General features: G+C 38.3%; 1 protein-coding gene across 1 annotated transcript in view; it reads left to right on the top strand.

The window, feature by feature from the left end:
• Positions 1–21,050, top strand: part of stk39 (serine threonine kinase 39) — a 32,767-nt gene that overhangs the window by 2,620 nt on the left and 9,097 nt on the right. Inside the window, exons 2-14 of the mRNA XM_042494993.1 lie at positions 2,359–2,471; positions 3,202–3,310; positions 4,495–4,633; positions 5,382–5,437; positions 5,921–6,030; positions 6,942–7,043; positions 7,420–7,553; positions 7,699–7,747; positions 8,422–8,487; positions 13,148–13,270; positions 14,041–14,070; positions 14,500–14,556; positions 15,248–15,309. Of these exons, the coding sequence (XP_042350927.1) occupies positions 2,359–2,471; positions 3,202–3,310; positions 4,495–4,633; positions 5,382–5,437; positions 5,921–6,030; positions 6,942–7,043; positions 7,420–7,553; positions 7,699–7,747; positions 8,422–8,487; positions 13,148–13,270; positions 14,041–14,070; positions 14,500–14,556; positions 15,248–15,309 (1,150 nt within the window). The remainder of the gene's footprint in view (positions 1–2,358; positions 2,472–3,201; positions 3,311–4,494; positions 4,634–5,381; positions 5,438–5,920; positions 6,031–6,941; positions 7,044–7,419; positions 7,554–7,698; positions 7,748–8,421; positions 8,488–13,147; positions 13,271–14,040; positions 14,071–14,499; positions 14,557–15,247; positions 15,310–21,050) is intronic.

Raw genomic sequence — 21,050 nt, 5'->3', positions numbered from 1 at the left:
CAGGCTTTAATGTGAAAGTGTCACTTTCAGTGCACCAATTCAGTCCAAGTGCCATCTCCACAGGTAGGTTGTCTAGATCCAGGTGCTGTTGCCTGGTTATTTTGGATCGTTTTTCCTCAGGAATTGACGACAATGTAGCCCGACTGTTACTTGTCCACTTCACCAGCTGAAATCCTCCCTTTGAGCATATGTCAGTAAGGTCCACTACCATTTCCATTGCTTCTTCCTTTGTAGGCAAGATTTTAGACAGTCATCCACATAAAAGTTGTTGTGGACAGTATCAGTAACTTCCACTCTGAAGTCATCCTTATTATCCAGCACAGTCCTTCTCAATGCATAATTGGGACAGCATGGTGACAAGACTGCTCCAAAAATGTGTACCTTCATTCTATGTTCTATTGGACTCTTTGAAATGTTTCCTCTGGGCCACCACAGGAAGTGAAGAAAATCCACATGCTTTTCTGTCACCTTGGTGGAACATGCCTGGACATCGGTCATCAGAGCAACGTTCTCCTGTCTGAATCTTGTTAAGACACCAAAGAGAGAATTTGTTCAGGTCAGGACGTTGCAGACGTTGGCAATTAAAGAAGGTTACTTCAAACCCTGTTCCACAGTTAAAAAACACTCTCAGGGTTTTCTTCTTTGGGTGGTACACACCGCGATGAGGGAGATACCAAACACTGCCATCTTTGCAGTCCAGCTTATCTTGAGGCACCACTTCTGCATATCCACTGTCAATCATCTCAGTGAGAAATGCTGTATATTCCTCCTTATAGGTCTTCTCCCTTTTAAACTTTCTTTTGAGACTTTGAAGGTGCTGTTCAAGAATGCACCAATTGCTTGGCACGGTGATGTCATCCACTTTAAAGGGTAAGTCCATGCAGTAATGACTTTCCTGCATGCAAGTTGAATTCTCCAAGATCTCCATGAATCTCAGGTCCTCCCTTGACATCTCCTGCTCCTCATCCAGTGACTTCTCATTGAAATCTTTGTTATACTGAGAAATCAACAGCTCCTCCAGCTAGATGATGGATACCCTGTTGGCATATATGGTAGAGCAGCTCCTCTGACAAGCACCTCTGCCCCTCAAAGCATAAGGTCCATCGCCTTTGCTGTTGATTATTTCCCAAGGTTTCATTCGTTTTTGTGCATCGGTCCCAATCAAGAATTCAACATCAGTGTCCAATTCTGGGACCTGATATCTTTCAGAAATTTCCATTTGTCCACCTCTCACTGAGTCTGGATATTGTTCTTTGAGACAGGGTTTCTTTCCTGTGTAAAAGTCTCTGGTAGGTCCACAAATTGGTTACTGTCCAATTTAGACACTTCCTGTCCTGTAAGGATGTGGCTTTCGACAACCCTGTTATGGCTCATTGTGCGCAGCAGGATGTTGGTTTTTGTGCCCTGTAGATTCAGCTTCTTCATGAAACTGTTGGTACAAAAGGTTACTGTACTTCCAGGGTCTAAGAAAGCATAGATCTGCAGCACCTTATCTCCTTTCTTAGATTTCACCTGCACTGGCATGATGGAAAGGGTACAGTCATGGTCCCCAGCCCCAGTACAGCCACATGCCTGTAGAGACATAAGGGCACTGCTGACTGGTGTTTCCTGCATTTTACTTATTTTGTCTTTGTTGGGGAGATGCAGAATATTTGAGTGTTTTAGACTACATTCATCACAGGTCAAACAATTTCTGCATTCCTTGCTCATGTGGCCAACCTTTAAGCACCCAAAACAGATTCCTTTTCCTCTCAGGAATTCTAAAAAATTCTAAAATTTTCAAAGTATTAATTACTAAGTCAACTAAACATTTAAATGTACTCAAAACACGCTTAAGGAAGTCGCCTGTATATTTTTGGCTCTTGCATGCAGTGTGTAGATGAGGTGACAACTCATATCTTCACTGATAAGAAGTAACACCACAGCTGTTTGCTGCTGACTGTGATGAGTGAGTGAGACCCCCCCCCTCTGTTGTCATAATCAACTGGTAAGCAGCAAGATCTCATGTGTTCTCTCCTTCTCCTTATCTGCCACTAACAGTTGGAAAGCAATATGCTGTGTGTCACAGCTCCACGGTGTGAACAACTTCACTATTCCAGTGTGGCCTGATTTGTAATGAACCGAGTAAACAATCCATTATGTTTGAAAAAAAGTGCGGTACTCAAAGTGAGCTTATGTCATTGTCAGCCAGCACGCATGAAAGATGACTACCATAACATAAACATGAAACCTGAAGAAGATAAGGACAGAAAATAAACATAAGAGTGATGCTGAATTTCAGAGTTGTCTTCCTGCTGTGTGTGCTGTGAGTCGCTCTTTGCTCCTGTGCACTTTGTCATCGCTCTGTTGTGATTCCAGGCAGCGGGGCCACAGCTGTGGTGCAGGCAGCCCTCTGTACCCCCAGACAGGAGCGCGTTGCCATAAAGAGAATAAACCTGGAAAAATGCCAGACCAGCATGGATGAGCTTTTGGTGAGTACAATAAATACGGGCTTATTTTCTAAGTGTGTGTGCACAGAGGGTTTTTGTGCCACTATCTAATGCTGTGCTACTACTGTTCCTCTGATCCATATTATTATTGTTCTATGCAAGCCTGAATAACGATATTCATTAATATACCGGAGAGGTTGTAATATTTGCTGTAAGTTCATATACACTGAGATGTACATTAATTCCGGTTATTATGGCTTATTACAGATTATTATAATGAAAATACAAGTTGTCATTAAAAGAAAAGTTCACTAAAATCATTCCAGTTTAACATGCAAGGGGTTATAATGATAAGAATGAATATGTTGCACTGCATTCACTTTTTCTAACAATAAAGCAAAATCAAATTAATAAAAATAATGTACAGCAAGTGGATCATTATTCAGAAACAAATCCTGACAGGGTGATGCAGGACCCTGATGTGAAGTGGAGGGGTTTTGAATCATGCTGAAATTGACCCAGTCACTGTCCATTATCCTGCTTATTACATGGGTATTTACTGAATAGATAAATAATACACAAAGCATTAATTCAAGAATTATTTTATTGCTTTGGCTAAAAGTCTATGATCAGACACGTAGCAGTGGTCTGCTCTTCAGAAAGAAGGAGCAGTAGAATGCTGTAATTGTAACCGATTAGAGATGAGTATTCAACAAAGCCCTGTAATAAAATATGACATTACATTCTGTCTACTGTTTCTCTCTCACAATAGAAAGAAATCCAAGCAATGAGCCAGTGCAACCATCCCAATGTTGTCACCTACTACACCTCCTTTGTAGTGAAGGATGAACTTTGGTTAGTCATGAAGCTTCTGAGTGGAGGTAAGTTTCAGCTGATGAGCCACATGGAACCAGATCCTACATCTAACTTCATAACCCAGTCAGTCATAGTGATGGTGCTCCATGTTTATGCTTTGATCCACTGATAACCTTGTAACAGCTGCCTGGGTTATGCCTTACACTGTATTTGTCACAAGTAAATAACATTGCAGTAGAACAGAGTATAAAAATTGCCTATAGGTTACAATAATTACCATCATGTATTTAAAGGGACAGTACACCCCCAAATGAAAAATACACATTTTTTACTCATACCTGTAGTGCTAAAAAAAACAAACATTTAAAAAACTCAACAGAAGTTATGACCCGTTTACTCAAGATAATCCACAGACCTTTTTGTGAGCAGCTTTAATGTAGGATTATTTTCTTTCCACCAACCTACACCTGCAAATCCTAATACTGCGCAGAAGGAAGTGTGCATCTACATGAAACTGTTCACAACAAGGTCTGTGGATTATCTTGAGTAACTGGTCTTGATTTCTGCAAAGACACATTGCTGTTGTGTTTATTATATGTATTTTTTGTTGCTTTGAGCACCACAAGCCATGTGCCATCTAGTTCCATTACATTGAAGAAAAGGCAGACATCTTTATTGTTGATATCTCCAACACTGTGCAACTCAGACCAAAACATCTAGATTGATAAATAGCACCACAGGTGAGAACTGTCTCTTCATTATGTATTTATATTTAGTTAGTAAAAGGGACAGCTGGCAAGAAATAAGATATAATCAAAAGAATTGGCAAAATGCATCAGGACAATAACAAAAAGAGCTATCTAATCAGCATTCCAGTCACTATTTCCATTGTTGTCCTAAAAAAACATTAGTTTTGAAATCCTTAAAATGTATTCTTTCAGCACAATATTTAGGCTGGCTTTATTACAGTCATAAGGAAACAGTAGCAGACTGTTGGTTGGATGCTATTGTGAACAGCTTACGGCGCTCATTTCTGAAGGAATTACAGCTGTGATGTTACTCACTGTAATGTACTGCCTATTACATTTTACTCTTTAAAGGACAACAAGCAATTAAAAGACACTGAAGTAATTTGCGCCTGGATATTGATCATGTAATGACTCGGGGTAACACTGCAGCTGATTTGTGTTTTTCATTAATATGTAAAATATTATCTGAATGTTTCTGCTTTTCTGTGGTGTTGTTTTAGGCTCTATGCTGGATATAATTAAGCACACAAACAAAGAAGACGACAGAAATCGAGCGCTAGACGAGCCTATTATTGCTACTATATTAAAAGAAGTCCTCGAGGGTCTCGACTATCTGCACAGAAATGGACAGATTCACCGGTAAAACATTTTGACTTGATTTTTTTTCTGATGTTTGTTGTTTTTATTTTAGTTTTTTAATTTAACTGAGCTGACAGTTTTAGCAGACCTCAGGAGGTTTACAGGTAGTGAGCACAGAAACTAAATGCTACTTCACCTTACTCGATTTTGTTCCTAGGAATGCCAGGTAAAACTCTTCTAGGTAACCCAGGGGTCTGAATGTTTCGTAGCATACGAACAGTTCAGAGATGTATTCAGTGCTTCATAGACAAGTAGTAGGAATTTGAAATCTATTTTTTGACTCACAAGAAGCCAGAAGCAGTGCAAGGACCAGTGTAATCTACCCCACTTTCTTGGTGTTTCTCTGGCAGCAGTATCTGGATAAGCAGTGGCTGACTGATGTTTTTTAAAGTGGTAGTTGGCTAATTTTGTAATTGTCTTTATGTTGTTGTTAAAATGTATGTCCAAGTCCATAACTTACATAACATAAAAAAACTTATATGTAATATATATAGAGTAAAACAAATAACTAAAGTTATAAGGAAATGAAATTCAATCAGATAATTATAGTTTTAAAAAACAGGACAGTTGTATTCTCTAAACTCCCTGCATTTCAAAGTCATCGAGCGGCAGGATGAAACCTCGATCAGCCCCTTGGGCAGAGTTCCAGATGGTGGTGGGCTGTGGGACTTGTTTACACGAATGGAAGAATCAATGCCGATCCCCATGACTTTGTTGTTTGACTGTGTTTGTGTTTTGTTGACCTCAGGGATGTGAAAGCTGGGAACATACTACTGGGAGAAGATGGATCTGTTCAGATTGCAGGTGTGCATGACACTACTGTACCTTACTCTGTTAGACTCTGACTTTTCTTTAGTGTAACAAAACAAAAAGCATGAATACCTGAACAATGGAACTTAATTCACAGATTGTATAATTTCATGACGAAGGAGCACACATTGAGAATAAACTGAACTTGCCTAACAAAATAATTGATCAAACTGTGATAAGAAACTGTAAAAAAAAAAAAAGATAATTTTACAGCTGCAGTTCTGTACAAGGTGATACCTCTATCATGATGGTGAAAAACATAATTAAATTATGTCTGATTTATAACAAAACCTCACTTTATCCTTAATATCGATTATCCACCGTGCAGTTCTTTACCTTTCATAAAAGTGGTTTAACACAGAATTTTTAAATGAACATATATTAACATGAACATATCTATAGTAATTTGTGTTCGAAATACCCGTTCAACATACTGTGGCATAAACCAGACATTAATTGTTTTATCTATATTTTCAGATTTTGGAGTAAGTGCATTTCTAGCCACAGGGGGGGATATGACAAGAAACAAAGTGCGAAAGACCTTTGTTGGCACGCCATGCTGGATGGCGCCGGAGGTGATGGAACAGGTAAGTCTATCATTATCCATACAAAAAGGCAGCTGCAGCTGATGTCATGCAGTTCATAATATCTCATTCAAAATATATTTGTCTCAGCTTGCCTCTGCTGTGCTTAGCACTAACCCATGTCTTGATTTAATGCTACCAGCTAATGTATTTTTGACATGTTAGCTACTGACATTAACATAAAGCCCCAGAAATTTAGAGGGAGAGTTCAGCCCCAAATCAAAAATACATATTTTTTCCTCTCACCTGTAGAGCTATTTATCATGTAGATTTATTTGGTGTGAGATAGGGTGAGTGTGAGTGTTGGAGATATTAGCTGTAGAGATGTATGCCTTCTCTCAAATATAATGGAACTAGATGGCACTTCGAGTGCACCAAAAAAATGAAAATAAATTCGAAAACTCAACAGCAATGTATTTTTCAATATCATGACACGGATACTCAACACCTTGTTGTGAGCAGTTTAATTTAGGAATCATTTTCTTTCTGCCAACCTACATCCACCAACAGTATCATAGCGCAGAGGAAAGCAAGCATCTACTGTTAGCTCACCTAGCACCACTGAGCTAGCTACAGCTCTGCCAAGGAGGACACCACGTTTACATTTGTGTTGAGTGTGTGTGTGTTTGTGTTGTTGAGGTTTTCAAATGTATTTTTTTGGCACTTTGAACACCACGAGCCAAGTACCATCTAGTTTCATTATATTGGAGAAAGGGCAGACATCTCTACAGCTGATATCTCCAACACCCTGCAACTCAAACCAAACCAATCTATATTATCGAATAGCACAACACGTAAGAGGAAAACATATGTATTTTTGATTTTGGGGTGAAGTGTCCCTTTAAACCAGAACATTAACATTAACAGCCATGGAATCCCAGAGATTTGAGATTATTCTTATTGTATTTCTACAGGTTCGAGGCTATGATTTCAAAGCAGATATATGGAGTTTTGGAATTACAGCCATAGAATTAGCAACAGGCTCTGCACCCTATCACCGCTACCCTCCCATGAAGGTGAGTTTTTGGATATAATTATTGGCTGTTTTTTAGTCAGTATGGTGTCCTATTTACAGCTATTTTTGTAGCTTTCATCAGCAGTGCTTATAGACTCTGGGCTTACTAAACTTTCCTCTCGACCAACTTATTTCTGTAAAGTTTCATCATTAGTGAGAACAAGCACATTCTGACTTGCTGCTTTTGCTGTAATTGGGGAAGCCAAATGACTAATAAAGAGGCAACCTTTTATTTTAAAGAACCTGTTGCTTTTACTCACCACAACATTCTTTCTACAAAGAGTTTTTTGCTTCGAGTTTGTTTTCCTCTTCTGCAATTTTTGTGTTGCTGCTGATGCTTGAAGGCGGTTTCAAGCATTTTTTTCTTGTCTTTTTAGGTTTTAATGCTTACCCTACAGAATGATCCACCCACTCTAGAGACGGGTGTTGAAGACAAGGAAGTGCTAAAAAAATACGGCAAATCATTTAGGAAGCTAATAACTATGTGCCTTCAGAAGGATCCTGCCAAGAGGTTAGCACCACATTTCATTTATCAACCAAATATTTCAGAGAGGAGAGCTGATGCAATATGGGATCAATAAAAAAACGGCTGATTACCATTCAGAAAGTGCTGTGTTTGGGTTCATTTTCAGCAGTGTGCTTTTCTTTATCTCTAGGCCTACAGCTGCAGAGCTTTTGAAGTGTAAATTGTTCCAAAAGGCCAAGGTATTTTTTTCATTTCAAATATTTCTCTTGCCAACTTTCTTTGGTTTCATTATAAGCGTTTTACTTATGGCATTGTGCTTACTTCGGTAATGATTCAGCCCTGTATTTTGAGTTTTTTTTTTTATTGGTTTATGATGGTTATATGTCATTTGATACATCAAGCAACATACAGAAAAGTCAACAAGGATTTTTTGCAGAAATTATGACCACAGAAAAAAGAGAACTTATACATTACTCCTAATTTAATTCTTTATCCATCTCTTTGTTTATATAAATAATTGAACATAATGATGATTAACAAGGGTGTCCTGATGTTCTGGTTTAGAGAAAGGAAATGGTTTTCAATAGCTGAGTATCTGAAATGCAAAATAGAGTAATTATTTTAATCATCTGTTGGCACAGTTTGTGTAATGTTAATTTCATGAATAGGATTTAGCTGGATCAAACTGCTTTAGTCACTGGTCTAACTGTCATTATTTTAAAACATAGCCTTCAAGAATTTTTAGACGCCTTTTGCATTTTGACTGACTCAGTTGATTTCAGTGTGCCACCACTTTAAAACACAGTAGATTACATTTTTTTTTACCGTCATCAAGTTTTGATAAAATTAATCTATTAATGTTTTGTGTTTATAAATGGTATTTTTCATCCCTGTTTTCATTTTTCTCTTGCAGAACAAAGAGTATCTGGTTGAAAAGCTTTTGTGTCACGCACCAAAGATTTCCCAGCGAGCGAAGAAGGTTTGTTTACACAAACATTGCCTGTAAAATAACTCAGTTATTGACTAAACATGAACAAATTATGGCTGAGTGCTGGGATCGACTGAAGTCCACCAGAGTGTTGAATTTACAGTCAACACAAGCTACGTACTCTGACTTTCTTAGGCACCTCGAACACTTTATGTCTAAACTGTTGTGTCGATTATGTAAAAATATGGGCCACTGCAGCAGAAGAGTCAAACAGCATCGATGCACTGACATCTTACATCAGTAGCTCCCAGTGCGGCTCTCTGTATGTGGCACACTAAAAGACAAACGGGATCAAATGAATTGTTAACATAAGGTAACACATAGGAGCACTTCATTGTACAGGTTGTTCGCTCAGTTGCCCACTTGTCACACTTTACTGGGAGGAAGTGCAGTTTTCAGGCACAGCTGATATTGGCTTCACAGAACTGTCCGCCTGGATGGCCAAGACAGAAATGGGGACAGAGGGCCATTGCCGGAAGGCAGAGTGGACGAGTGGAGGGGTGGAAATTCACTGATTGCTCGGGAGTAAATGGAGGGCATAGTGGATAGCAGGGCTGTTACTATGTATGACGTTAATGTTACGCACAGACAGAACAGGGTGTCAATAGAGAGAGAGGCAACTGTTTTGGGATGGGCATAATGGTGTTACGGTTTGTTGATGGGTAAAGTGGTAACTTTAGTCATCTTTAGCAGTCATAACAATGCACTTATTGCTCAAAAGGTATGAAGATTTATATATCACAGGTTCCCCTCCAGACATGTTTTGAAAAAGTAAAAATATTCTTCTCTGTGGTTTCACCACACAAAAAGTAAAAAAGGGGTCTGGAAGCAGATCTATTCTTTTTCTCAACTCTGGATCTGTCTTAGCAGTACATCACTGCCACTACTTGCATTAGAAAGAGCAGTGGGCATAGAGATGGCTAATGGTAGTGTTAAAGCTAGAATACAAGGGGCAGGGGCATGATGTGACACATCTGCCGCAGCAGACTGTGTTTATTATAATTAACTGAAGCTGCTTCACTGACCATGAAAGCTGTGCGATGGGAGTGCAGCTCAATACTGTTTTTACACCACTGGTCAACAAAGTCAACAAGTCAATGAATTTTATTCATTTGGTGGTCATTTTTCAAAGGTCAAGGTCACTGTGACCTTGCCTGTCTCATTCTTGTGAACATGATAACTCATGAACACCTTGAGGGAGTTTTTTCAAAATTAGCACAAACATTTCACTGGACTCAGCAAGGTGGTCATTCTAGTTTTTCTCTAGATGTGGCTCCTATAGAACTATGTAAAAAAAAAGTATGATTCAATTAAAACAAACAACTCATTCTACCAGAGGCGAGGCAATGCAGGGTGGTGGGTGTTTTTACACATTAAAATCTATCAATCAAATCAATGCATCCTGTGGTCAAAATGATCCAGTTAATTATTTAAGTACCATTTGAAATAGCCTATGGTTGTAAACCTTTCATGAACAACTGCATTACCACTTGGAAAAACTCAAAATGCACACAGTAAAGCTAACAGCATCCACAGGCTACAAAGACAGTCTGTTTAACAAGTAAAAAACCCTGCTTCAACCTGCCGATGTGATGTGTCGCATCCTTGCCCCACGTATCCCAGCCGTTCGAGGAAACATCAGAGAGCGTCAGCCATACATGCTTGAGTTGGAGTGATAAGTGTAGTTAGCATCTTTTATTTGTTTATGTTGTTTGTTAGTTTGTAGGCTAACTGTCAGTGGCTGACCATGTAGTGGTTGTGAAATATACTATGATACATGTTGTATCTATCACATTGTTATTATGTTGTTATACCAGGGGTCTAATCAAAGTTTGCAGAAATATATATTCCGTCTGGCTGAGATTTTTATATCACATAACGAGTCTGCTCTGTGCTGCAAGTTTCAGGTTTCTTTGCTGTTGCTGAATTCTGTTCCCTGCCTTTATGTGTTTCCTGTATTAGACAGTTAGTTACTTCAGTATTAGTAACGTTCCTAATCTAGTTTGCCTAGCGTATGTTTGAATCTCAGATTTTAGGGAAAGACTCAGACATTGCCCCCTGTGGTAGAATATGTGAAAAACCTTTATGATGACAAACTTTGCACGGGTACTAGAAAGTATAGCAGAGGTCAGACATTTTAGGGGACATAAATGTATGAAAAACACATTTTAGACTAGAGGTTATCTTTAAGCTTTGTCAAAATACTGTATTACAGCCACCACCTTTTTTCAGTTTAGAGTTATTTATAACCCTGAAGCAAATTGCCATGTTAAATTGGATTTAAACGATGGCACTTGGCAAATTTACAGACTATAACCTAGTATAACCTGTGGAGCCATTTAATCCCGAAAGATAAATGTATAATTACTGAACAATTACTGTAATCAGTACACTTCATGTTTATGTGTGGTGTCCTATAAAATGTAAGAAGTAGACGTTGTGAACAGGAAATACAGCCAGGCAATGTCTCATTCACCTGATAGCTTCAGTGGATGAAATGTACGAGCCACAGAGCCCGTGTCCTTGGTATTTTGTGCTGATTTGACCTACAGTCATCTCCATTATACATTCAGCAAACATTACCCAAAGCTTGCAGAGACAAGCAATACTGCAGAAACATTGGCATCACAGGGTGCTGTGACCTCGTCATATTCAGGCTAATGTGGCCTCGCTCTCCCAAGATCGCATCCAGTTACTCTCAATCCTCCTTGACCTCTTTGAACTCTAATAGTTTCCCTCTGCACCTCCGTTTCTCTGTGTTCTTGCTCTGCTCCCGTAGTTTTTGTCCTGTGTGGTAAACACATTCAATTCTATTCCTATGAAACAAGCACTATGTGGGTTTAAGAGCCAAACAGCAGGTATAAAACCTTGCTATTTAAATGGGATCTAACTTCTCCTTGAACATACTCCAGTGAATGAAAAGGAGATGGCAGATCCTCTGCTCAGCTGTCACCAACAAAGTAATTTCAGATTAATACCTTATCTAATAAAAGGAGGGAGAAATCTAGGAGTAATTTCCTGAAAAAAGAACAAAGTGAGCAATACAGGAAATTGTCTTATTGCATCATATTTGAAACATGAATGTGAAAAAAGATGTAGTATAAACTGTAGATACATGTCAGTTGAGTAACCAGCAGAGGGCACACTCATACCCACAATCAAGCTTCCAAATGAGTAGAATTGGATCTTTTATTTTTTAAAGATTAGACATTAGTGCTTGAATCATTGTTGTGTAACGTAATGACATGGATATATAACATATATAAGGATTGATACTGAGTACAAATTTATGGTCATATTGAGTACGAATGTATGGTCTACTGCACACATCTTGATGGAATACTGATTGAGTTCTGCATGGGTGCTTTCTGACGCCTGATTTTAAACTACAGGCATTTTTATGCAAAGGTGCATTCATTTTATGCCAATATCAAGACATACACATTCTGAACAATGTTTCTGTTCCCACTGAAATGTAGTTTCATACATGTTCAATTGGGATGGTTTTGTAGGCAGCATATCTGGTGTGTTTTTTTTATTTCTGAATATTGGTCGAGTGATCATGAATGGCAGCTGAGTGCATTGATCTGTGTCTGTTTTGCTCAAGGATCCTGAGCAGAACTTGGGGAGCCTCGGTTCTATGTCGGGTTTGGAAAAAAAACCTGACACCAGCACAGCGGTAGTGCTTCTTTCACTTTGACCTTGTTTAACACGAGGGTGTTTAAATGACCCTGGTGTGAGTGGCTTTCAGTTTCATGTGCTGTCTCTTTTGTAACACTATTGTGCTCTCACATCTTACCTCACATTGCTAGACTAGTCATGTGTTGCTTGCCTTATACTCCAGACTATGGAGCTGCAGCAAATTGCTGGCTTTACCAATGACTCTGCCAAACTTAACTGCTTTATTATGCTGGTTATATTACCGCTGCTGTTCAACCATGTCATATTGGATATCTCTCTTATGTAGCCTGTTATATGATTTATAGAGTTTTCACTTGTACTGTGCTGAGCCCAAGCTGTGCCTACTAAACTGATACATTAACTATGAGCATATGAATGATTTTTATTGGAATATTTGAAATTAGCCAATGGTGTGTCTATATATATATATACATATATATATATATTAGTACAACTTACACCCTAGTGTAGGTAAGTCAATCTTACTCCAATTTATCATGTAACAACAATAAAAGTTTGTTTTCATTAATTGTGTAGATTTTGTGAAATATATGCTTTATGGCATAAAAAGATGATGGATGGCTGGATGGAAGATGGATGGCGTGTCTCCACTTAACTCACATTGTACAAAATGAAGCCAATATATCCCAAATACAGCTGCTGCCATCTTGCGCTGCTGATGTCATTTGGAGAGTCTGTGCAGTAGTGATCATGTTGTCCATCTTTATAATACAGTCTATGTTCTGTAATAGGAAGGTGGATTTTTTTTTCTAAATCTGAAACGTATGGACAAGCAGTTAGGATATCTTTCACTAAGTAGTCCAACAACATTACGAATCAATGCTCTAATGCGAAGGCCGGTAAAATCTAAAGAAATCATGGGTAAATTACAATATAAATGTTCAATGAAAAACATCATGAATGGAATCATTAACATTAAATGTAATGGCTATGTGTTGTCATGTTCCAGGTGAGGAGAGTCCCAGGCTCCAGTGGCCACCTGCACAAGACAGAGGATGGAGACTGGGAGTGGAGCGATGACGAGCTGGACGAGGGCAGCGAGGAGGGCAAGGCGGCGGTGAATCAGGGCAGGGTAGGTGAGACTCGACAATGGCCAGCCTCAGCAGTGTGTATTCTGTAATTACTCATGATTTTCTTTTTTTAAATGCACATGAGTGTAATAAAGTTTTACAACACATCACACTAGTCATTGTGACAAAACTACAATGTGCACATTGAAATTTAGATTTTGAATTATTTAGGTGTTGGTTGTTATTTTTGCATGCCATATCTAACCTGTAGATTGAACTGTTATGTAACTTGCCCACCGTATAACCCTGTACATTCCTTCCTTCCCCGATCAGTCAGTAGTTTTTGGATAGCAGATGGCTTATCTCTCAGAGAGCCTGTCATGAGGTCGCCGTAATGAGCTGGAAGATAGCTGCAAGGATTTGAGGCAGGAGGAAGTCAGCAGCTATGATCAAAGAGCCCTTTGATAGAGATACCCAGCTTTAATGTATGAGGCAACAAATAATAGTTACCAGAAGTTGTGATTTAAGAAATAAGTTGTTGATGATAGTATTTTTACAAGGATGTGTTTCCTTTCATCGATCATAAGCTGGTTTCTTTTTAGCAGTTGCACTGTTATTTTTTTAAATTATTTATTTATTTGTTAAAGTAAAAAAATAGTTTTGGACTGACAGATAGTTGGAGAAACAGACATACAGTGAAAGAAAACTGAAAAATGCGCTAAGAGTGTACATGACGATCTTGGCTCTTTGAGAATCTAATATAAATCATTATTACTGCTGTGTACCTATGAAAATGAAAATGTAAATGTGTGTTTGATTTGTTTCCCTCCAGTCACGAAGGGTGAAAGATGAGGCCAAAGATGTAAGTTAGCTCCTACTCTCATACACCAATTTTGACATGCAAATAAAAATCTGAATATCCTTTTTGTAATTTGGTGAACAGACAAATAGATGAATAAGCTTTATCCTCTCTGCTGCTGTATAACTTGATAACTTGGCAGAGGGGCAGTTTTTGGAAATGCAATTAACTTGCCTACTTGGGCTGAAGCTTGTGTACGAATAATGAACTCAATTATGAATGTTTATTTCACCACGCACATATTTTTATGAAGTTTAATCAAAACAGCCGAGCACCTGTTTTAGAGTGTCTTACAAAGCCAGCAAATTGCTCCTCGTCGAGTGTTCTGAATTGACTTCCCTGTGTTTTCTTTATAAGATGAGCTCTAATTTGATATTTACCAAGGATGTAATAGCGTTTGCACAATTATCCCTCTCATTTTGTTGCTCCTAGAATGAGGAGAACGCCAACAATGTCCCTATTGAAGGGTTGTCTATTCAGCATCCCCAGGTGAGGGATTCAGCAGCAGCACTAATTTGTCATGATTCAATGACCTTGATGCCACGGTGATTGTGTGTCTGTGTGTGTTTCTGTACACCCATGCGTGTGTAGAACTGTACGTGTGTGTCTCTCTGTGAACTTGTGTAGGTGGGCGTGTGTGTGTACGTGTGTGAATGTTGGTCTCCTGGAGGGATGCTCTCAGCAGTAATAACTCAGAGTAAATGGCTGTCTGCCTGACAGTGCCAGCTCAGTGCCGGGGTGTATCTCATCTAAAGACTCACTGCCATTGCAGCCCATTTTCTAAGGCTATTGTCATTTTGAAAATGAGCCAAAGCAGTTTGAGGTGTAGTCTTGTACTCTAGTCAAGAATTAACTGTGACAGCTACTCGGAAGTCATTTCTTACCCGTAATGTACATTCTTTACCATACAAAGAGCACATTTGTAACATGGTATTGATCGATAGATCCTAACAATACACCTTTCTGTATTCTTCCTTTTCTTTTCCCATACAATTTCCCTGTAGTTGCAACAGGAAAAAAACCCCCACATGGTTTAAGTGCACTACTGCATGTTATTCTGACGATATACAGAACCTCTTGCTTTGCAGTACAAGCTGTGTGCATGGTTTTTGTATGTCAGATCTTTAAGTCCATCATGTACCACCTTAACTGTCTCATAATCAGATGTTTTCTCATGCAGGTGGAGCCATATGGGGACACACCCTACATTCAAGGCGCTGTGAACATGGTACTACGGCTAAGGTGAGACAGATATTTGTACGGTTTTGGTATTATGAAGCATTTTATAACTCTGGTTTAGAAAAGCGCTATAGAAATAAAGTTTATTATTATTATTATTTTTATTATTATTTCTTTCATATAATTTTCTCAATCATCCACTGATACACACACAAGGCGGTCTTAAAGGGAGAGTTCACCTCCAAAGTCAAAAATGCACATTTTCCTCTTACCTGTAATGCTGTTGACCATGTCAAGCTTGTTTTGGTTTGAGATGCAGAGTTTTGAAGATATCAGCCACAGAGATGTCTGCCCTCAAAGCTCTACAGCAATGTCTCTTTCTAGAAATAATGTCCTGGTTACTCAAGATAATCCACAGACCAGTTTCATATAGGAACTATTTTACTTGATCCTCCAACTGCAGTATCACAGCACAGAAGTAAGCGTGTATCTACTCATGGATGAGATGCTTGTGCAGCATGACAGCGCTAGATGTAAACATTAATGGTGTTCTCTTTGTCTGAGCTGTAACTTTAGCTAGCTCAGTGGTGCTAGGTGAGCTAACTGTAGACCCACGCTAACTTCTGTGCAGTAATACAATTGGCAGGTGTAGTTTGGTAGACAGAAAATAGTTCCTGCTTGAAACTGCTAACAACAAGGTGTTTATTATCATGAGTAAGTGGGTCATGATTTTTGGAAAGATACTTTGCTATCAAGTTTTTCAGATGCTTTTTTTGCACTTTGAGCACCACAAGCCAAGTGTCCTTTTGTTCCATTATATTCAGGAGAAGGCAGACATCTCTATGGCTAAAATCTTCAGCACTTGGCAACTCACCAAAACAATCCAGGTAGATGAATATCGCAACATGTAAAAGAAAAAATATGTATTTTTGATTTTGGGTTGAAAACCTCCTTTAAGAAAATAAATGATTTGGATCAGTTGTGGTAACACAGTCTTTAAAAGAAGTTTAAAAATCGCTATGTTTCTGTGGAGTACAAGCAGAAATGCACAGTAGATTTAAAAATTACCAATCATGTTTCTGGATGCATCATTACTTTGTTCTAAACATGCAGGCCATTAATAAACCTAATGGTATTTCACCTGCTTCAGAGGGGATCTGGCATTGCCATGGATCCCTTCATCTCCCTTTGTCTCATTGGTCGTGTCGTGGGGAGGAGAGGGTTACACTCCACTGGTTCTCTGGCTGTGCTCCACAATCTGCTGTCCTTTTTTTTCAAAGCACCCTCTGATTTTTGCTGTCGTATTCCAGACATTGCTGTTTGTGGTGGCAACGTGGAGGCTTGTGATTTGGCCTTAGAATGATCAGTGTAGACCCTATATGTTAGAAAACAACTAACTTGAGCGCCCTTTACTTTAACATAAAAGTGCAAGGCAGATGAACGCATTACAAATATATACTCTGTATATAATAATATCTTCCCTCTTCTGTCTTACTCAGTATGCAAACACACCAATAGAGGAAGAGAGAGGACATTTAAGGGGATGCAACAGACAATGGTGCATTTTTAGACATTAGCTTTGCCTGTAGCTCCCTGATGAGCTGGTTGCAGAGTGCACACTTGGTTGAACGGACATCTAAAGGTCCCTCCGCAGGCATCCAGCATGGCACAGAAAGCCATTTTATTCTGTACTTAATAACAAAACAGTGGTCTGGATGCAGTGGGGGATGGCTTACTGTTTGGTGGCTGATAGAGAGTCGTTATTCTAACCTGGTGGTGATTAAAATTGATTGCCAGTTTCGACGGTTTTTGCTTTTTCTTGTTCTCGGTTTCACAATTTATCCATGGATTTAATTATGTTTGTTCAGTTTGTGGATTTTATGGCCCAAACACAAGAAGCAGGTTAGATGCGGTTATAAATTATCACAATTACAACATAAACTTTGATGGTAGCTCTTATTACATACAAAAAGTAATGTCACCATGCTAACTTGAGCTTATAAAAATGTGTCAAAGCACAGTCCTGTGGTGAATGAATTAATGTCTCCAGAGAAATGTATTCACTATGTTTAATATGATCCCAGCATTAGCCTTTCAGGTCATCTCTCTAGTTTGTCAGCTGGAATATTTAGTATTAGAGATGCAGACATGTGATGGGTGTCTTCTTAGATGTAAACCCGTTAAGCCTGATGACATTTTTTTTCTAAGAAATATTTAGTTTTCAACGCTAATATATTCCCCGGGTAGATTACCAAGGCCTTTCACTATACCCTCTTCTTTGACATGCTCTGCAGTATGACACAGAGGATGTTTTAACGATGGGATTTTTGTATTATCCTCTATATTCCTCTTGACTAGAAAAGATGCACTTGACAGAACATAACATTATATTTGACGTAGCAGCAAGATACAAAAAAGAACTTTTTGAAAGGGTGAATAACATCAAGCCTCTCTTTGCCTGCAATTTATCTTTCAAATGCTGTTCTTTATACTATCAACACAGATATCCCTATCTGAACAGCAGATGTTATGCTGACAGAATCAGTGTTTTAGGAACAGTTTGCTTTATTTTGGGTTCTGAGATATTTGCTTCTGACTGAGGAAGTGTTTCATTAAAAGAAATGGACTTATTTATGGTTGAGAAGGATTTGGCTGTATGTTTTTAAAGTGAATCAGCACAGAGGGTATTATAAGATAAGAGACTGCGTCATATTTTTGGATTTCCTTTGGCTATGTTCCTATGTTTAGGGGGCAGAGCAAGAGATATTTATGGCCATAAATAATGTGATGCTGCATATGAAGCGGTGTATTTTAGAAGGAATATTAGATTAAAAAAAAAATAATCTGCAGTATAAGTGTTGCTGTAGGCTTCAATGTAAATCCAAAGCAAATTGTTTTTCAAACCTGGATTGATTGCCAGTTGTTGTATTATACAAACATGTGGGTATTTTGGCAAAAACACAACAATAAAACTCTAATTGTGAAAATTTAAAGTTAAATCGTGAATCCATGAAAGTAATTGCATTTGAGAGAGCAAAATAAACAGCTAATTGGTCTCCTCTCTCTACTAATAAGGGAGTTCGGCTGATTAGCATGAGTTTATGGTAATATGATCCTCTCTGTAGCGGAGACGGGGGAACGGCAGCAGCATGATTGGATTTTTGTCAACATTTTGCTTGGAACTCATTCTATTTTTTTTTTTTTTTTTTTTTTTTTTTTTTTTTACAAAGGCATAGAGGTCTCCTGAGAAGAGCATTGTCAGCAGTTTGAAAGGGAAGTTCAGACTTGCATAATATGCTTGCTGTTGTTGCAATGTCATTGGAGCTTGAGTAGCCAAAATAGCACAGATGCAAATTGATTACACTGAGCAGCTGAATCCAGAGGTGACATTTCCGTGTTTTCTAAAGGTTCTTCTATATAAAGGGTAACTAGAGGTTGCCAAATTGCAGTGTAGCTACTGAAATATATTCTTGATGCATTTTAGAGAAACAGATGTTCCTGCTATGTCTTCCATAAGCTTGAAGTTGGGTTTCAGCTTGCTGCCATTTTTAGCAGTTTTGAGCCAAACACCACTGGCATCTCACTAGGAGTCGCTATTACACAACAAGCCCATGATCCCTAATTGCTTATCCCCCAAGGGATGTGCTAGTAATTAGTTAGAATGAATTAATTGAGAGTTTAGGGAAGGGATAATGTACCTTTCACTGCACTACATTCTTCTTTAGTTAGTTTGAAGACTCAGATTGATAATGCAATATATAATCAACTAATAAATGATGATGTGTTATAAAATGAAAAAATAAACTAGAAAACTACCCAGCAGTAAATAAAGCATTTCAAATGAGCTCCACAACGTTAAAATTATTACTGATACGCTATGTCTCTTGCACATGCGCACAAAAGCACACAAAATGCACTGCCTGAATGACACAAAGGAAACAAAGCTTGCATTTTGCAATTTCTAGATCTAGGGCTTTTTCAGACATGTTTATTAGGCTTTTTTTTATTTTTGAGATATATAGCGTATATATTTAGATGTGGGGCTATTAATAAAACATTTGTTGCTGTAGCTTCAGATGCCCAGGCCTAACAATGCCACTGTTCGGAAATTATGGACCCATAAAATAAAGCTTTACCAGTGAGGGTTAGTTGCATACCTGGTAAAGTTTTAACACATTCAACAGTTTTTTTGAGAGTACTATACATTTTTTTTTCTGTGTGAAACCTGGATCTCATCTTTAAAAAGTGCATAAAATTGTTTCCCTGAGCTTATTCCGTTTTATGATTCTTTTTTATGTGCACTCACCCATGTGATATGCTATAAAGATATGAGCTTTGGGTGCTTTTTCAGGCATAACAGTGCATTCTCCCCAAAGATATATTGACTGTTTGTCAGGATGTGTAAAAACGCCTGCCTCCCTGTCAGAGTGACATAGAATTTAGAGTATGTAGTTTCGACCCAGCAGGGCTTCTGTGTGTTGGCCTTGGCATCATAGTGTGTGGCATTTTCCGTGATATATCTACATTTTTCTCACCTAAAAATACCCGTCTGCTCTGCTGTCACCTCTGTTACAACCAACAATGCAGGTCTGTAATGCACAGACAAACATAACCTGCTGCACATGTGAAAAGATTTTTAAAAGAAACCAGCCTCCATTATATTTTCCAGTGAGATGTTTATGTAATGTAAGGTTATGTTCATGTTAATGTCTCAACCTAAAAACTATCTTACACTACTAAAGACCTATCTTTAGTAGTGCAAAAACCTGTGGTACATTTTTCAGTCATCTCAACTACTTAAGCCAGTTAACAATGTGTCAAAAATAAAAAGAGGTTTGGTGAGTGAAATGCTAATTTTACTGATGTTTAAGTGTGAAATCATTGATATCCCGGAGTTGTATTTAAACAAGATGCAAATTTTTGTCATTATTTATTTCGGCAGGATTTAATCTTCTTTACATATGTGTGGCTTTGTGAGCCTTGGCAATGTGCACCTTCTACTTCCTCTGCTGGGAATAAAAGTGTTTATGTCCATCTGCTCCACCGGAGTTTTTACCCTGTTTTTATTCTTTCAAATGTAACTATAAAATTAAAAAGAAGTCAAGCTGACTCATAGCTCAGCTGATAGTAAATCCTTACTCTTACTATGTTGCACACTACTAACAAACTCATTGCGGATATGTCTTTGCCTATATGTGTGTTGAATTATGGCTCTAATCTCATCTGAAATGAGGGTCGTGGGCTGACCGTTTGATTTATTGAACAAGACTACAAACCAAATTAATCTTCTTCTACTTCACTTCCTTTGGGCAGCACTGGCATGTCCTTCTTTTATCAACAACTGGCTGCTCCCCTGTAACACACATTTTAAAGACAGATTTCTAATGCAAAGATGCTGCAAAGAGGCTGGAGGGCACATTTTATTAATGCAGTAAAACAAGCTGGATGTATACATGGACATATATATACATTTTGTTTCACATATTACTGCAGTCTAGGTTTGAGAAGATATTCCAACTCAGTGTTACAGTCATATTATGCCACTATGTGAATGCTAAAATTTCACTTTTAATTTAAATTGTCACATTTAATCTTCACAGAATCTAAACAGGTAAATGCACAAAGATAAGTGGAATCCAACATTTACTGCAGTTCTTCATGTAGTTTTGAGAAAAGCATTTTGATATCTAGTATATCTCAGTGGATTCAGCAGGTGAGAGATATGCAGGAGTAGCAGGTGGACAGCAGTTACCTTCAGACTGCTCAAAACCACCGAGGCATGTCCTCTGCTTATTCTCTGCTGC

Source organism: Plectropomus leopardus, chromosome 10, assembly GCF_008729295.1.
Source record: "Plectropomus leopardus isolate mb chromosome 10, YSFRI_Pleo_2.0, whole genome shotgun sequence".
NCBI lineage: Eukaryota > Metazoa > Chordata > Actinopteri > Perciformes > Serranidae > Plectropomus > Plectropomus leopardus.
This window is presented reverse-complemented; position numbering and strand designations above follow the sequence as displayed.